This window comes from Hemicordylus capensis, chromosome 1 (genome assembly GCF_027244095.1).
Source record: "Hemicordylus capensis ecotype Gifberg chromosome 1, rHemCap1.1.pri, whole genome shotgun sequence".
NCBI lineage: Eukaryota > Metazoa > Chordata > Lepidosauria > Squamata > Cordylidae > Hemicordylus > Hemicordylus capensis.
The window spans coordinates 182327205-182344699 of record NC_069657.1 but is presented as its reverse complement, the minus strand read 5'-3'; the positions used below and the strand labels follow the sequence as shown (position 1 = coordinate 182344699).

Below are 17495 nucleotides of genomic sequence, written 5' to 3'. Positions count from 1 at the left end.
GGGGGGGTCCCTTTAAGAGCGGCGGGAGGATTTACTTACCCCCCCCACCGCTTTCCCGCTCTGGCGCACGTAATCCGTAGAGTAATTGGGGCGGCAGGACACCTCCCTGCAGCCCCTTCCCCGACGTTGCTTGAAATCCCAGGAGTCCTTTGCGCACGCATGTCACGTGCACGCACGCGCAAAGGACTCCAGGGATTTCAAGCAACGTCGGGGAAGGGGCGGCAGGGAGGTGTCCTGCCACCCCAATTACTCTACGGATTACGTGCGCCAGAGCGGGAAAGCGGCGGGAGGGTAAGTAAACCCTCCTGCCGCTCTTAAAGGGACCCCCCCACCCGAACCAGACCGCCCAGGTCCGGACTGGTCCGGATGCTATTTTAATGGCCTCTGGACCGGTCCGGGCCCATCCCTAGCACAGATTGGCAATGGCTTCTCCAAGGTAGGAGTCTCAGCCCTTTCTTGGAGATGCCAGGGAGAGAACTTGGAATTTTCTGCATGCAGATGCTTTTCCCAGAGCGGCTCCATCCCCTAAGTGGAATATATTATAGTGCTCACATATAGTATCCCATTCAAATTCAAAACAGGGCAGACCCTGCTTAACAAAGGGGACAATTAATGCTTGATAGCACAAGGCCAGCTCTCCTCCCTAGTGCAGTTGTGGTCACATACAGTTGACAAGAATTGTTCTGGCTTGGCTAAGGACTGGAAGAATAAGAATAAGGCTGCACAGAGTGAGTGCCATGGAGTGTTCTAAATGCTAAGCATGTATTTATTGAATGCTCATGTTTATTATCAGTATTGGTTTTTTGCTCAGTCATCTTCCCTGTCTGCAACACACAAACCTGTTGTTTGGTGAAGACCATTAATTTGCGCTCCAGCTGTTTGGGGGTGATTTTGATGTCATGTGGCCAATAGTCAAGGATGGTGGGAACTGTAGTCCAAAAGCAGCAGGAGGGCAAAGTCATGATACCTTGTTATAAGTGATGGGCTGTTTATCTTCCTTGTAGGACCCGATTTTCTGGATAGCAGAAGTATGTTGTGGTAGGACAATTAGAAATAACTGCCTAAAACAAACATTCTCTAGGTGAGACTGAAACCAGGATTGTAGAAGACATTTGCTGCCCAACACTATTTAATAAATACATCTTTACAGCTGCCAACGCTGACCATCATGAAATCAGCAGAGTGCAAAGATCTGGCCCAGTTTGAAAGGCGCGACTGTAGTGTTTGATTAAAATATGGCTGATGCTGCCATAAAAATTCTGATCTACTTATCTGTAATCATTAAAAAAACAAAAACCAACTCTAATTGTGAAGTAGATTATCTTGTTCTAGCTCTTATCTAATCGATTTTATTTGTGGCAGTTTTAGTAAATCTTTGCTAATATGATTGCTTGCTAATGTTTTTTAATGTTTAATTTCAAAAAAAGAGTTCCAGGTTTGTAGTGTTATGAAAGACAAGTTATACTGAATTTTGGTGCTTGATTATATGCATTCCAATTATTTTTGGGACTCTAGTTCTGACTTAGGAACCTAAGAAGCTGCCATATACCAAGTCAGACTATTGGTCCGTCTAGCTTAGTATTGTCTACCCACACTGGCAGCGGCTTCTCCAAGGCCGCAGGCAGGAGTCTCTCTCAGCCCTATCTGGAGATGCCAGGGAGCGAACTTGGAACCTTCTGCATGCAAGCATGCAGGTGCTCTTCCTAGCACCTGGTGGGAGATATTACCCTAAGGGTAATATGGCACAGCGCTCACATGTAGTCTCCCATTCAAATGCAATCCAAGGCAGACCCTGATAGAAATCTGTTATAACACATAAATTCACATTTAACATAAATTTAAATTATGTTCTTAATAAATTAGCTGTTGCTTTGTAATTTCTCATTAAATGTCACTTCCAGCAGGAGTGCATTCAGTCATCATACAAAAGATTTATAGTTATGTCGTGCTTGTTTTGTCACTCAAAGTAGCTCTGGGTGATTAATGGAAACCCAGCCTTTAACTATTTCTGGGTGATCTCTAATTCCTGTATAAGTTGGGAGCACCCCACTGGAGTTATGCTGCAAAAACAATCACCAATAGATTTTATGCTGTGGAACCTGTTCCAGATAAGTGCTGAGTATCTGTGGTACCTCCATGAACATCATTGCATTTCTGATGTGCTAAATTCCCATGCACCACAGATGGAATACTCACCTGGTGGGGGGCGGGGCTACTTAAGAGAAGCCATGCAATAATATGAATGGCTGGTGTGTCCATATCACATAATCATGTAGACTATTTTCCCTATCTGGACATTATAGCAAAAGCTGCTGAACATGCTTACAAACATCAAAAGTGGCTCCAGAAGTTCCATCTGCACTTGCACTGCTCACGGTTAGGGTGGTATTAATCTGAAAAGGCCGTAACCATGATGGTGGGTGCTTCTGTGATTGGCAGTCTGGAGCATTTTCAGACAACAGACGTTACCATGAGTTTAATGCGAGTTTGAAGTTGCCCCAAAAAACTGACTCAGAAAGTGGATTTGTTTTACCTTAGATAGCGTGTTAAGTGGTCCCCAATAGCTCGCAGGGACTTCAGGGTGAATCTGGCCAATATGTGAATGCACACCCTCCATTCCGGAGGAGGTGAGAACTAAAAGCCCTGTGTGAAAAAACTCCTGGGCATTTTCCAGATTACACACTGCAACATACTCACACTGTAGCCTCTAAGTACCCTTCCGTATTGCCTATGTTTCCACATCGGTGTCTCTGCGTTGTCAGCAGGGTGCGTTCACATTTCCCATGCCTTGATTCGAATTTTAATGATACCTTTTTGCCCTACAATGTTGTAAATGTGCTGCAGGAAAGTACCTGTATTTTTCCGTTGTAAGAAGCCTTGCCCCACATTTTATTCATTGTAGCATTTTGCAGTGTGGAGAGTTCTTTGACCCTGCCTGTGCTTGCTTCCTCCATCCCCTCGCCTTGGGGAGAGAAACAGGCAGGGAGATACCTTGGCTTTCCCCTCCCTTCTTCCCCACAGATCCCAAACCACACACTTCCCTCCTCCTCTGCTTGCTTCCAACATAACTTGAGTGGGGGAGGGAGGAGATTGGAGGGGTATTATTATTATTATTATTATTATTATTCCTGTGGGGTTCTTTTGTGCATTCCCCTTTTAATTAATTGCTACTTTGGCCACAGACTCATACTAGTGCAGCTGAGCAGATTTCTGAATCCAACCCTTTCTTGTGCACTTTTTACTGAAGAGGAAGCCCATTGAACTAAATCATTTACTTCTGTGCAATCTCACTTGCTTAAGAGCCTCCCCATCTCTTACAACTTTTAAAAAGGCAGTCAAGACACATTTGTTCGCCAGGCTTTTAATTAGATACTGTTTTAATTGTTTGACTATTTTTAATAGTTTTAACGTTGTTTTAAATTTTAACTTGTTGCAATGCTTTAATCTTTTTATTTGTTGTTTTTATTGTTTTGATGTAAACTGCCCAGAGACGTGCGTTTTGGGCAGTATACAAATATGTTAAATAAATAAATAATAAATACAACAAGGCAAAGGGCAGGGAGAGAGAACAGTCACTTACTTAAAAGGAAGCCAATTGAACGACTCATGAGTCATTTACTTCTGTGCAATTCCAAAGCTCTCACTGGAGGAGCACTCCCCTCCCCTCCCCTCCCCCTCTTCCCTCCTATTTATTTATTTATTTATTGCTCTGGAGGTTCGCCGTCACCATTCTCCCTCCTCAGGAGAAGGCCCGGCAGGAAGGAAGCAGCAAAGGCGACGGTGGAGAGGAGAAAGCCGCAAGAGCTGAGGGGCTGCTGGCCACCGCCATAGAAGAGAACGCCCACCTAGGTGCACCAGTTCCTCTCTTCCCCGTTTCAGGCTTCCTACAGGATTTCTTTTCGCTTCCCCATTTAGAAGATATATTTTTTTAAAAATTACATCACACACACTCCATGACTCCATTGGCCCAAATGGAGCAGGAGGAGGGACAGATAAATGTGTTTCAAGTAGAATATGGACACTCCTGCCTGGAAAATACGTTTCAGGGAATGGAAAATATGAATGACCATACACCAGCTTACAACAAAGCCATTGAACAACCCTTTACTCTCATTTTGAAACCGTTACACTATTCAATCACGTTTGCAATGCATTAAATGTTGCAAATCTCGTAGTCTGGAAAATGCCCAGGAGAGATCCAGACTGCAGATCATGGAAGCAACCACCATCATGTTGAACTTTCCATTGTGATGCACGCAGGTGGGACTTCCAACCCACTTTCAGTACTGTGTGTTGAATTTTTACTAATGTCTTAATAGGGCTTATCTAACATTATAGGCATGTTTGATTATATGGAACTGGTATCATCAGCTGTCATCTCTTAGCCTGCCTTGTGCTCCTTAAGTGATGTGTTGATTTTAAAAGAATAAACAATTCATGATCTTGAATCTATAGTAATGGTTTTAAAAGCATCTACATGGGAGCTGTTATTTGACTCCTGCCTCAGTCCTATCTTGGTTGACTAAACAAAGTTGTACCAAAGGCTGATTCTGATTCCTTGTAAGTTCAGGAGACCTTGCTCTAAGTCTATCAATTGTTTTTCATAGTGTGTGAAAGTACCTCTAGCTACAGTACATTGCCTGCTGCTGGCTAGGCAGCCACCTCTGATCTTATTTGAGGAAGTGGAGGTATAGGGGGGAAATCCCTCCCACTTTAAATGCACTTAGGTGGATTAGCAATACAAAGCAGTTTAAAATCTTTCAACTTCTCATATGCTTTATGGAATAAGTGACCTGTATATTTAACCATATACAGTTTTTGGTTCAACCTTTCCAATTTTTTCTTTATGTCTTTAGAGTGATATTACACTTGAGGGTTTGGGGGTATTTTTAATCTAGGAAATATGTTTGGGGCTGTTCTTAATGTTACGTTTTTCTTCTTGTTGGAGTCGGTTCTCAAAGAGTAAAACATATTATCTGTGGGAAGCTGCCTAATTTAGTTTATTTTAATTTTAGTTTATTTTAATTTTAGTTTAAAGTGATGTTTAAATTGGTTTTGGTATTTCCAGTATCTGTAAATTGAATGGGAATAAAGGCATTAGTTACAATGTATGTTCAGGTTGGAAAATGGCTCTCTTCTACTTCCGGCCTTGCATTATTATTCACCCGTGTTTTATTCAAACTGAAAGGCATTTCTGTAACCTATTTAGAAGTAAGTCCTACTGAGTTGGATTATGGTTGCTCCCTAATAAGTATGGCTAGGATTGCCACTTAGGATATTTACAGATATTTTAAAAAACTTAGGGTAGCATCCATATTAACACTTTGCTTGGGGCAGTATGTGCTGCTCGTGCTAGGGAGCTAGGCAGTATGTGCTGCTCATGCTATCATCATTTTTGCTGATGCCCCAAGGATCAAGGCCAGTCCCCCAAGGCCAAGTTGAAGACAGATCATTCTGGACAGAATCTATCTATGTAGTCGCTAAGAGTCGACACCGACTTGACGGCACTCAATCAAGTGACTCCCAAGAATGTGTCCCTTCCCTTAGGGTCTCTCTCAACCCTCAGGGACATCATTTTAGGGGGCACTGGGAAGAGCAGAGGGAAGGAGGAATTTCTGAAAATTGTCCCTCCCTCCGTTTCACAAATCAAATATACTTCCTTGGAACGTTAGCTAAAACCCTCGGATTTTAGCTTGACTGCTGTTTATGTAGTAGCCTTAATCTAACACCAGAAGAGTGAAATCCCATGCCCATGTAATGGATGGAAAGCAGCTTTGCTGTGGAGGATAGCCCTGCTAGTGTTTGATACTCAAGTTGGGGAGAGCATAGCCTGCAAATACTAATTAAAAGAAAACTGTTCACCACAAATTGTGGAGTATTTCTGTGGAGCAGAGAGAAGGCCCAAAGAATATTTTTCACATGTGACAGCAAAGTTGCAATCCCATGCATATTAATTTTAATTGCATTAACATTTGTGTTTCCCCTGAAGACTTACATGCATCACTCCTCCCAACTGTTGTCATAGAAATTATCCAACATGTGGTTATGACATTTTCCACCATATTCCACTCTTACTATCACAGGCTGATATCCTGTGTGGCCATCAGGTACGTGTTCCTGCTGTCAGAGAGCACTTCTAGAGCAAAGGAAGAGTGCAAAATATTATTGTGCTCTTGTATGGTGGCATGCGCTGCACACTTGCTTTGGTTAGAATCATGCATGCACCATTAGGATGGAACATAGGAAGCTGCCATATCCTGAGTCAGACCATTGGTCCGTTTAGCTCAGTATTGTCTACACAGACGGGCAGTGGCTTCTCCAAGGTTGCAGGCAGGAGTCTCTCTCATCTCCTATCTTGGAGATGCCAGGGAGTGATGTTTGCTACCACAAGACCAGTTCTCTTCAGTCATAAACAAAGCTCCAAGTTGGCTGTCTCAGCTGCCATTTGATTTAAGCATATTGTTTGCATTTGAATCATTGTTCATGTTTCAGAGGTCACTAATTTTAGTGGGATGAAAGACACAAGAGTCTCTCTCAGCCCTATTTTGGAGATGCGGACAGGGAGGGAACTTGGAACCTTCTGCTCTTTCCAGAGTGGCTCCATCCCCTGAGGGGAATATCTCACAGTGCTCACACATCAAGTCTCCCATTAATATGCAACCAGAGTGGACCCTGCTTCGCTAAGGGGACAAGTCAAGTTTGCTACCACAAGATCAGCTCTAACAGAAAGAATGTAGGGATATTTTCTCTCCCATTGGCAAAATATATTGGTTTCCCAAAAGGTGATACACAATCTAGTGAGAGGAAAGATAGTACTGAGAAAATACCTGTCATTTGACTGATAGGCAGGGGCAGAGCTGTAATAGCGTGGAAGGGTTCAAAGAATGTGCTGCACCCTGCATCCAGGAGCTGCCAAGCATCTGGGAGGAGTAGCCGAGCTCCCCACTTTCCCTGGCCAAGGCTTCTGCCGCCAGCCACCTTCTTCAGCTGCTTGCCTGGCTCTGCCCATCGCTCTTTGAGAAGAGGTATGATGGGCAGAGACGGGCGAGAGAGACATTTTTCTCTATCCATCGAAAGAGACATTTTTCTCCCTCTCTCACAACATTGGAAGCAGGGATCATCCCATGAAACTGAAGGTTGAGAAATGTAGGGCCGACAAAAGGAATACTTTTTCACTCTGTGCATAATTAATCTATGGAATTCTCTGCCATGGGATGTGGTGATGGCCACTAGTTTGGATGACTTTAAAAGGGGCTTGGACAAATTCATGGAGGACACGTTTATCAATGGCTACTATTCTGGTGGCTATAGGCCATCTCCAGCCTCAGAGGCATGATGCATCTGCATACCAGTTGCAGAAGAGCAAGAGGTGAGGGCATGCCTCAGATGCTTTCCAGAGGCATCTGGTGAAACAGGATGCTGGACTAGATGGGCCTTGGACCTGACCTAGCAGGGCTGTTCTTATGTCCTTCCATCGGCTAGGTTGCCAGCTGATGGAAGAATTGCTATAGCCTGGTGAGTGGTGGTGTGCATGTGCGTGAGTTCGTGCGCCATATGAGGGAGACCACCATACTTGAACATGGGCCTTCACTATGGTTGGTAGCCAAGCTCCCCCCTTTCCCTGGTCAGGGTTTCTGCTGCTAGCCACCTGATTCAGGTGGTCAAGAGTGAAGGCTTATATATTGCAAGAACCCACTAAGGCTGCAACTTCCTGCAGGATTCCTACCATTGGCTGACATCTAAACTGAGTTACTCAATAGTACTACTTAGAATTTACTCGAAAGGACTATTTAATTTCAGTTAGACTTCCCTCAAGTAGTTTAGTCAGGATGTGCCCGTGAGAGCAAGGGCTACCCAATGAGAGCAAGAATGGAGGGCAAATGTTTGCCCTCACTGCAGCATATCCCCCAAGTGTTATGGTTTACTCATATCCACAGGAATGAATGAAAGGGCAGGGTGGGGGGAAATAAATCTTTGTATACCATTTTAACTCTGGGAATATGGTGGGATGTTTAGTTTGGATTAAAGGTGGGAATTCCTAGCAGTTTCTGTAAAGCAAACTTGAGCAGTGTTTTCAGCTCCTGGTAAGCTCTTGCATTTATTTGTGCAGAAAGCTGTGTTGGTGCAAGCCAGCAATTGCATATGTGGCTAGCTGCACCGCATGAGTCCTTAGCTGCAGTGCACGAGCACCACACAAGTAAAGTACTCCTCCTAGAAACATTGGTGGCACTTTGTTATCCCCTGGATTAATTCTAAATCAGGATTCCAACACTTACGCATGTGTGGGTGCTAATATTTTTGCCTTCCTCTTGAATTCTTTGTTAGCTGACTTGCTTTTCTGTTTTTGTTATAAATTGCAGTAACCTCCCTATTCCCTGTGCAAGCAATAATGGTTTTGCATTAAACTCCCTAGGCTGTCAATTTATCAGTTAACACTTGATGGTATATATATATAGCCTACTAGATTTCCAGCAGAGCAGGTGATTAACCCTTAGGTTACCACAGCCTGTCCCCTCCCCCGCCCTCCTTGGCCATCCCTACCACTCCAACCCTTTAAGATACTTACCAGAGTGGGCAAAGGGCAGGAGATGGACTGAAGGACTCCCAGTGGCGGGGGAGCAGCGATTTGTTCATGGTTTCACTCTAAAATACTTTCAGTGGTTTCCCTCCCACTCTTTCGCTCTCCTGGGGTCTTGGGAATGGAGGGGGTGGTCCTGGGAACCTGGGCTGCTGCAGGGGCTGTTGTATTTAAAATACGTACATTTGCGAGAGGTAGCAATTCTATTTGCATCCCTCTGGCAGGCAAGCATTTCTAGGTTAATCCCCCCCCCCATCATTTATTCCTTCATATTATTAATTAGTTTCTAATTTTGTTCCATCATTAATGAATCAGGCATATGATTTGCTCAGTTTGTTACATTTTAGTATGCCGTGTGTGTGTGTGTGTGTGTAATAGATAGATAGATAATGTAACTTTTGTTGAAAAGGGGTATATACATATTTGTCAGATTCATATAATATCTACAAAATGCAATGACTAGCAGTATTCCTCTACATTAGGGCTACTGAGCTTTGACCCTCCTGCAAATATTGGCCTACAACTCCCATAATCCTTGACTACTGGCCACGGTGGCTGGAGATGCTGGGAGCCAAAGTACAAAAACAACTGGAGGGCTGAAGTTGAGCAGCCCTGCTCTACATCCCAGTATTGCCCTCCATACATTTAATGATAAATTTATGGGGTTAAAAATTATATTTTTGAAAGAACAGGGATTATAGTTCTGCAGTATCTAGCTCAATCATTAAAAATAGAGGTGCACTTAGGTAATTTTGGAGCCTGGACCTAAAGGCCTTTGGAGGCGCCCCTACCCCCTCCTGCTGCAAGTTAAGCATAAATTTTTCAACACATAGGCACTTGAGGGCACGAAGCACACCACCCAGGACAGATTAAAGAGGATTGGAGGGGGGCAGGGGGTGTGGAGGTCCTGGACTTTGGCCCCAAAGTCCGGGGTAAAAGCCCCACTAGCCAATGACCTGTCAAAAATGATGGACGAAATGACAGGGAACACGTATTCATTTTGTGTGTTGCCTTTCCCCCTCTCCTTTCCTTCCTTCCCCCCTCCTCCCACGCTTTCTTTGTGTCTGTAGGAATCCTCTCCTTGTCTTCTGCATTTGTGTTTCTAGACTTCCATATCTCCATTCTTTTTTTCTTTCCTTCCACCTAGCCTTTCCCAGGACTTCTTCCTGCCCTTTAGCATTCCCTTTGCCTGTTGGTGACAATTGTTGGTTTTATGTATCATGGTTTTTTGTTTCCTTCCTGTTTTTTTAACTGTAGCTGTATTTTTAACTGTAGTTTGGAGTGTTAGTGATGCAGTTTCTTAGATGAACAGCAGAAGGAAAGCACACAGCAATATGAAGCACAGAACCATATAATGTTGGTGTCTGTTTGCCTTTCCAAAGGCCCAGCCCTCCATTGGAAACAATGACACATTTTAAGGGTGGTCAAAGGTGGTAACTAAGCTTCTGAGGTGGCAGCTTTCTGTCGGGGGATGGCGAGTGCATGTCAGGTATTAATTTTCTAAACCCTTAAATGTGAAGGGTAGTATGGGGTTTGAAGTATGAGCAACCAACCCACAGCACAGACTTAGAAATTATAGATATATGTCTTTAAAAACTTTTCTCATTTCTTGAATTAAGATGTTGTGAGTACGTAGGCGAGGCCTTAAATCAGTTTTTTTTTAAAAAAATGCTTTATTCACTGAGTAATTTGCACTCAGAAAGGAAGAAAGATTTATATAAAGGACCCTTTGTGCAGCCAATCAACTTGGCTTTTGCGCCTAGGAATGAATGTCACAATAAACAGCTTCCAAGATGCCACAGCTTAATTCTTGCATACTAATATGGCATCACTTCTGGAGTTTGTCCTTTTGGTTGTATCCGCAATGTATTTCTCGCTGTTTATTTTCAGACAAGGTACTGACAGATCTTAAGTGAGGCTGCACTATGCTGTGTAGAGGATTTTCTTTCTTTCTTTCTTTCTTTCTTTCTTTCTTTCTTTCTTTCTTTCTTATTTTAATTGGCTGCATTTATAAAAAATAATTTTTCCTTTGAGAGTGAGTAGATTTAGAAAAAAGCTTCCCATTCCTGCTGTCTGGTGCTATTGAGCAAGCATCTGTGTTCCATCTTTTAATCTGTGCTGTTTCTCTTTACAGCACACGATTGCTAGCCTTGGTACCAAACCACGCGTTACATTCAGTGCATAGTTTGGCCCTGCATTTTTTCCTAAAAGTTAAATAGCAGCTGCAGAGGTTGGGGATGTGTTCCCTGTAAGGCGTGTACATGTGCACGCGCACAAGTTTTTTTGATGTCTGCTCACTTAATTTTAGATCCCGCTCAGATGGAATTGGGAAGGTCCCACTCTGAATATATTACTATTATTTCTTGTTTACACAGTCAGACAGGTGTTATTGACTGGTTTGTTTTATCCAGACATCGAGTCCTTCCCAAGGACCTGGGATGGCTGAATTTTATTGTCAGTTGTTATAGGTATCGTCGCAGAATATAGGCTGTTCCCAGTAAAGCTGCTTTTTGTAATTGGCTGATGGTGATTTCTGTGGCCCCTATGGTGTTGAGGTGCTCTTCAAGGTCTTTTGGAACTGGACCCAGGGCACCAATTACCACTGGGATTAGTTTGGTATTTTTCTGCCACAGCCTTTCAATTTCAATTTGTAGATCTTTGTATTTGGTGATTTTTTCTATTTCTTTTACTTCTATTCTGCTATCCCCTGGTATTGCTATGTGGATTATTTTGACTTGTTTTTCTTTCTTCTCGACTACAGTTATATCTGGTGTATTGTGTGGCAGATGCTTTTATTATTATTATTATTATTATTATTATTATTACATTTATATCCCGTTCTTCCTCCAAGAAGCCCAGAGCGCTGTACTACGTACTTAAGTTTCTCTTTCACATAAACCCTGTGAAGTAGGCTAGGCTGAGAGAGAAGTGACTGGCCCAGAGTCACCCAGCTAGTATTATGGCTGAATGGGGATTTGAACTCGGATCTCCCCAGTCCTAGTCCAGCACTCTAACCATTACACCACGCTGGATATATATATATATATATATATATATATATATATATGTGTGTGTGTGTGTGTGTCTTTCAGCCCATTAAATTAACAGGCGCTAGTAGCCTTTTCCGCCCTCCCCAGCCGCCTCCTCCCGCCCGGGCCCTCCGCCTCCTCCGGCTGGGGCCCTCAGCAGGGCCCGCTTACCCAGGGCTCCGTCTTCCCCCACGTCTGCCGTCTTCCCTGGCCTCCACCGCCGCCTCCTCCTGGCGGGGGGCCTCCGCCTCCTCTGGCTGAGGCCGCGGCTCTGCCGCCGGCTCGGCCACAGCGTGTCTGCCGCTGTTTTCCCCCTCCCTCGCGGCCTGGGCCCTCCGCCTCCTCTGGCCGAGGCTGTGGCTCCGCTGCCGCCTCGGCCGGACCTCGTCCTCTGGCTGAGGCCGCCGCTTCCCTTCCCGCGGCCGGGCTGGACCCTCCGCCACTGCCTTGGCTTTCCCCGCGGCAGGGCCGGTCCCGCCGCCGCCGCCTCTGCCCTCCCCGCGTCCCGCCCGGTCCCGCGGCTGCTGCTTCTGGCCTTCCTGCGGCCGGGCCGATAAACCGGCCAACATGGCGGCCGGTGCTGGCGTCTCCCTCGGCTCTTCTGCGCACGCGCACCACGCATGCCCAGAATGTCCGAGGGAGACACGGGCGGACACGCCAGGGAAGACACAGGCGCACACGCTAGGGTTTTATTATATAGGAGATATATATTGCACACACTACTGTACCTTGATACTGCCACCTAGAACAAAACTCATTCTGCACACAGATGAAACAAGTTCTAGTAAGAATTAATCAGCCTTCATTCCTTTCATTGTTTCTACAACTAGATTAAATTTGGTTCAAATCAAGGTCCATGAGTTAGATTTTTTGCACCTCAAATGTTCATGCATCCGCCATCTTGGATTGGGGTGGATGACATCATTGCAAACTAGAACATAAGAACAGCCCTGCTGGATCAGGCCCAAGGCCCATCTAGTCCAGCATCCTGTTTCGCACAGTGGCCCACCAGATGACTGGTGATGGCTACATCACTGAGGTGTCCCTGTGTGTCACTCACTACAACTGTACCTAATTGGGTTTAAATTGGTTAGACAGTCCTCAGGTTAGTGCACTTGCATCTCAAAAGTTCACATGTCCACCATCTTGGATCAGGGTGAATGACATCATCACAAACTACGCCATTGGGACATCCCTATATGTCCATACAGCTGTAGCAAATTTGGTTCAAATCGGTTAGACTGCCCACAGTCAGTCTTTTGAGGTGTGTACTTGCACCTCAAAAGTTCACATGTCCACCATCTTGAATTGGGATGGATGACATCGTCACAATCTCCGTCGTTGAGGTGACCCTGTGTGTCCCTACCTCTGTAGCAAATTTGGTTCAAAGCAGTTAAGCGGTTCACAAGTTAGCCAACTTGCGCCTCAAAAGTTTATGCATCCGCCATCTTGGATCCGCATGGATGACATCATCACAAACTATGCCATTGAGGTGTCCCTGTGTGTCACTCATGACAACTGTACCCAATTTGGAGCAAATGTGTTAGACAGTCCACCAATTAGTCCACTTGCACCTCAAAAGTTCACACGTCCACCTTCTTGGATTGGGGTGGATGACATCATCACAAACCACATCCTATGTGTCCCTACAGCTGCAGCAACTTTGGTTCAAATTGGTTAAGCGGTTCACAAGTTAGCACAGTTGTACCTCAAATGTTTATGCATCCCCCATCTTGAATTGGCATGGATGACATTATTACAATCTATGCCACTGAGGTGTCCCAGTGTGTAACTCACTGCAACTGTACCCAATTTGGTTCAAATAGGTTAGGAAGTCCACAAATTAGCTCACTTGCACCACAGAAGTTCATGTGGCCGCCATCTTGGATTGTAGTGAATGATATCATCACAGACCATGCCATTAGGGCATTCTTATGTGTCCCTAAAGCTGTAGCAAATTTGGTTAAAACTGGTTAAAGCGGTTCCCAAGTTAGCCTACTTGCGCCTCAAAAGTTTACGCGTCCGCCTTCTTGAATTGGGGTGGATGAGATCATCACAAACTATACCATTGAGGTGTCCCGGTGTGTCATTCACTGCAGCTGTGTGCCCAATTTCATTCAAATGGGTTAGGCAGTCCACAAATTAGCCTGTTGCTCCTCAGAGGTTCACACAGCCACCATCTTGAATTGGAATGAATGACATCATCACACACCACGCCGTTTGGGCATCCTTGAGTGTCCCTACAGCTGTAGCAAATTTGGTTCAAATCGGTTAGGCAGTTCACAAGTTAGTCCACATGCGCCTCAAAAGTTTACATGCCCGCCATCTTAGATCAGGGTGTATGATATCATCATAAACTATGCAGTTGAGCTATCCCTATGTGTCACTCACTGCAACTCTACCTAATTTGGTTTAAATTGGTTAGACTGTTCCACAAATTAGCCTGTTTGCGCCTCAGACGTTCACGTGGCCGCCATCTTTAATTGGAGTGGATGACATCATCACACACACCACACCATTCGGGCATCCCTATGTGTCAGCCGTAGCAAATTTGGTTCAAATCAGTCAGGTGGTTCACAAGTTAGCCCACTTGCACCTCAGACGTTTACATGTCTGCCATCTTGGATCGGGTTGGATGACATAGGAAACTGCCATATACTGAGTCAGACCATTGGTCTATCTAGCTCAGTGTTGTCTTCACAGACTGGCAGCGACTTCTCCAAGGTTGCAGGCAGGAATCTCTATCTTGGAAAAGCCAGGGAGGGAACTTGAAACCTTCTGCTCTTCCCAGAGCGGCTTCATCCCCTGAGGGGAATATCTTGCATTGCTCACACATCAAGTCTCCCATTCATATGCAACCAGGGCAGACCCTGCTTAGCTATGAGGACAAGTCATGCTTGCTACCACAAGACCAGCTCTCCCCCCTCTCTCTCACATCATTACAAACTATGCCACTGAGGTGTCCCTATGTGTCCCTACAACCAAATATGTACCCGATTTGGTTCATATTGGTCCAGGCATCGTGATGTTGATAGCGGGGCGCACAGGGATGGACACACACAGAGAATGATGGATGATCTCATAAGCCTACTGGAAAGTAAGCTAAACAATTAGAGAAAATGCTGGTTGGAGATGGAGACAAGAAGGTATTTGGTACTGGCACATGAGGATGGGCTGTTTAATACATTCCCACTGCACTGTGGTCTACAACAAAGATTCCTGAAAGGTAAGCTAGGTATGGAGAACGATTCCTGTGTATTAAATTCTTGCTGTTTATTCACTTTCCAGTCTGCAACATCACAGGGAGAAGACTATGTTTCTACATTTATTCATCTGGCAAGGCCAGAGGACTTGGGAGAGAGGTGGAATGTTTTCTCACTTGTGCAAAGTTTGGGGAAGGCTTTAGGAATATTTCCACTGTTTCTCTTACTCTCCATACCATGGAGCAAATGAGATAAATCGGTGCTTCACCTAAGCTTAAATCGGGGCTTCAGCTAATATGTGCTACAGCATGTTGAGGAGCGGGGAGAGAGTTTGTGGTAAGAACTAGAAGTCATTCAGTAAGCAAAGCCAGTATTTGTTGACGCCTGCCTTTAAGATATACAAATTATTTATAAACTGTGTTTATTTTAATCTATATTATTAATTCTCCAAGATGGGCCATGCATGGGGACGTGGTAGAAAGAAGGCGACTGGCTGACAGAATTTGCAAGCAGAAGCACCTGATTGGGCAGTGGAGATTCCATATGCAGATAGGGAGAAGGAGCCTCTGAGAGCAGAAGCACCATGGTGAGTGGGCAGTGGGGATTCCATATGCAGATAGGGAGGAGGAAACTGTAGCACTGTGGTGACTGGGCAGTGGGGATTCTCTATTCAGATAAGGAGGAGGCGCCTGTGATGGTTAAGGTCAGTTGGAATGAAACTGTTACTGGTTGGAAGATGTTCTTGATTGTAGAGGAGAGGAATCTATATATATAAAAGGATAGCAGGCAGGGGTCTGCAAAAAGTCGAGTTGTGAGGGAGGAAAGAACCCCTTCAGGAGAAGGAGGATGCCACTGTGTGAATTAAATGAGGAAACAAGATGAACAAAATCTGTTAACAGGGAGGGAGGGAGAGAAAAAAATGAAGGGAGGGGGAGGAAAGCGTGGGGAAGAGCGAGTGCAGAGAGAAAGAGAGAACAAGAAGGGAGGGGGAAGAAAGACAGAAGGAAAGGCAAGGGATGGGCCTGAGCCTATCAGCAGCCTGAGGAGAATGAGCGGCCATGGCAGCACTAGCAGCAGGGAAAGGCCCAGTCAACCACTGCTGCTGTTTGGGGCTGCCGAGGCCATTGTCAGAGGGAGGCAGGCAGGCAAGGGACGGGCCTGGGCCTGGGCCTCGGCCTGTCAGCGGCCTGAGGGGAAGGAGCGGCCATGGTGATGGCAGCAGCGAGGAACGGCCCGGTCAACCAATGTTGCTGCTCCTGGAGGGAGGAGCAATAGCGGGGTTCAGGTGAGGGTGGGAAGGTCTCTGGGGATAGGGGGCTGCAGCTTGGCCAATAGGCAGCAGCAATGCTGCAGCCACGACCAAGAAGGGTGAGGAGGATGGAAACCCTGGCCCGCCCAATGGGGAGAGCTGCGGGGGAGGGAGAGCTGTGCGGGGGAGAGAGCAAGTGGGCACGCTGCGGGGGGGAGCGAGCAGGGGCGGGCTGCGGGGGGGAGCGAGCAGGGGCGGGCTGCGGGGGGAGCGAGCAGGGGCGGGCTGCGGGGGGGAGCGAGCAGGGGCGGGCTGCGGGGGGGAGCGAGCGAGCGGGAGCGCTGCGGGGGGATGCCACAGGCTCAGTGCACAACTCCACGGATGCTCTGTGTGGGGTCAGCTAGTTACTAATAAAAACATTTGGCCAGAGTCTGTCCACTGTGGCTACAGCAACCAAGTGTGGAGAGCCCCTGTGTTCATGTAGCTGCTGTGAAGATACAAGCTGAGTCAAAACATGTCTGGGTGTTGTTTTTTTACTACTAACCTTTGGTTAGGCCTTCAGCTAGATCCTGTGAGAGATGGGCAACAGCAAAGGAGACAAAAAATCTCTCTCAAGCCATTCCTGACTATATATAACCCTTCACTGCTGAAAGCAACAGTCCTCTGTGTAACAAACAGAACTTGGCTGCCCACCAGGTTCCTTTAGTAAAGGATTACAAAGTGTGTGCTATTCAAACCATTCCTGCTGTGAAAGTAGGCAGCCGGCTACAGAGCTGTGATATCTATTCATGCTCCAAGATTCTAGGTACTGTTTGTATTTCTGTTTCAAAATGGCACAGAGAAAACTGGGATAATATTTTGCTAATGACTGAATAATTCTTCAAGCCACCACATTTATTAGAACATATTTGGAGACTGTTGTTGAATCAGCTGCATGCCAAGCTGTTAAGAAGCTCTTGTCATGTTCTAACCTAGTGTGTTTGCGTAATATATAGATATCTATGCAAAAACTGAAAAGCAGGAAAGCAGCATTCATATTGCGTTTTAAAGCCTTGATGAATGGTGCAATCCTCAGAATCTTTTGGAGCAAGTAAACAGCTGTGAGGACTCAGTTCAGACATCACACCAAACTGCGGTTTGTGCCAGCCATAGTTTAGAACCCAAACCATAGTTTCAGCTTTCAAATGTAGAACAGACAAACCCTGGTTTTAATGCTGGTTTTCTATTTTTGTTTTCCTTCCTCTCGGCATTCAGCTTCACAAATTCATAAGCTCATCCTTTCCTCCTTGTTGCTACAGCCTCTGTAAGACAAGCAGTGGTTCTAACTGCATTTTATTTATTTTTTAGTTCCAAAGGTGCCCCCCTCCCCGCCGATGAGTACTGTTTTGTTGCTAGGAGCATGGACCGGTTGCTGGGAGGACCTCTCCTCCTAGACG

At 45.5% G+C, this 17495-nt stretch overlaps 1 protein-coding gene across 5 annotated transcripts in view; it reads left to right on the top strand.

Annotated features, from left to right (window-relative positions):
* Positions 1 to 17495, top strand: part of CACNB4 (calcium voltage-gated channel auxiliary subunit beta 4) — a 237505-nt gene that overhangs the window by 116114 nt on the left and 103896 nt on the right. Inside the window, exon 1 of one of the 5 annotated variants that reach the window (XM_053282333.1) lies at positions 15247 to 15396. The exons of 3 other annotated variants lie outside the window; for them this stretch is intronic. In XM_053282333.1, the coding sequence (XP_053138308.1) occupies positions 15394 to 15396 (3 nt within the window). In that variant the 5' untranslated portion in view covers positions 15247 to 15393. One more of the 5 variants, XM_053282323.1, reaches the window with a different exon arrangement.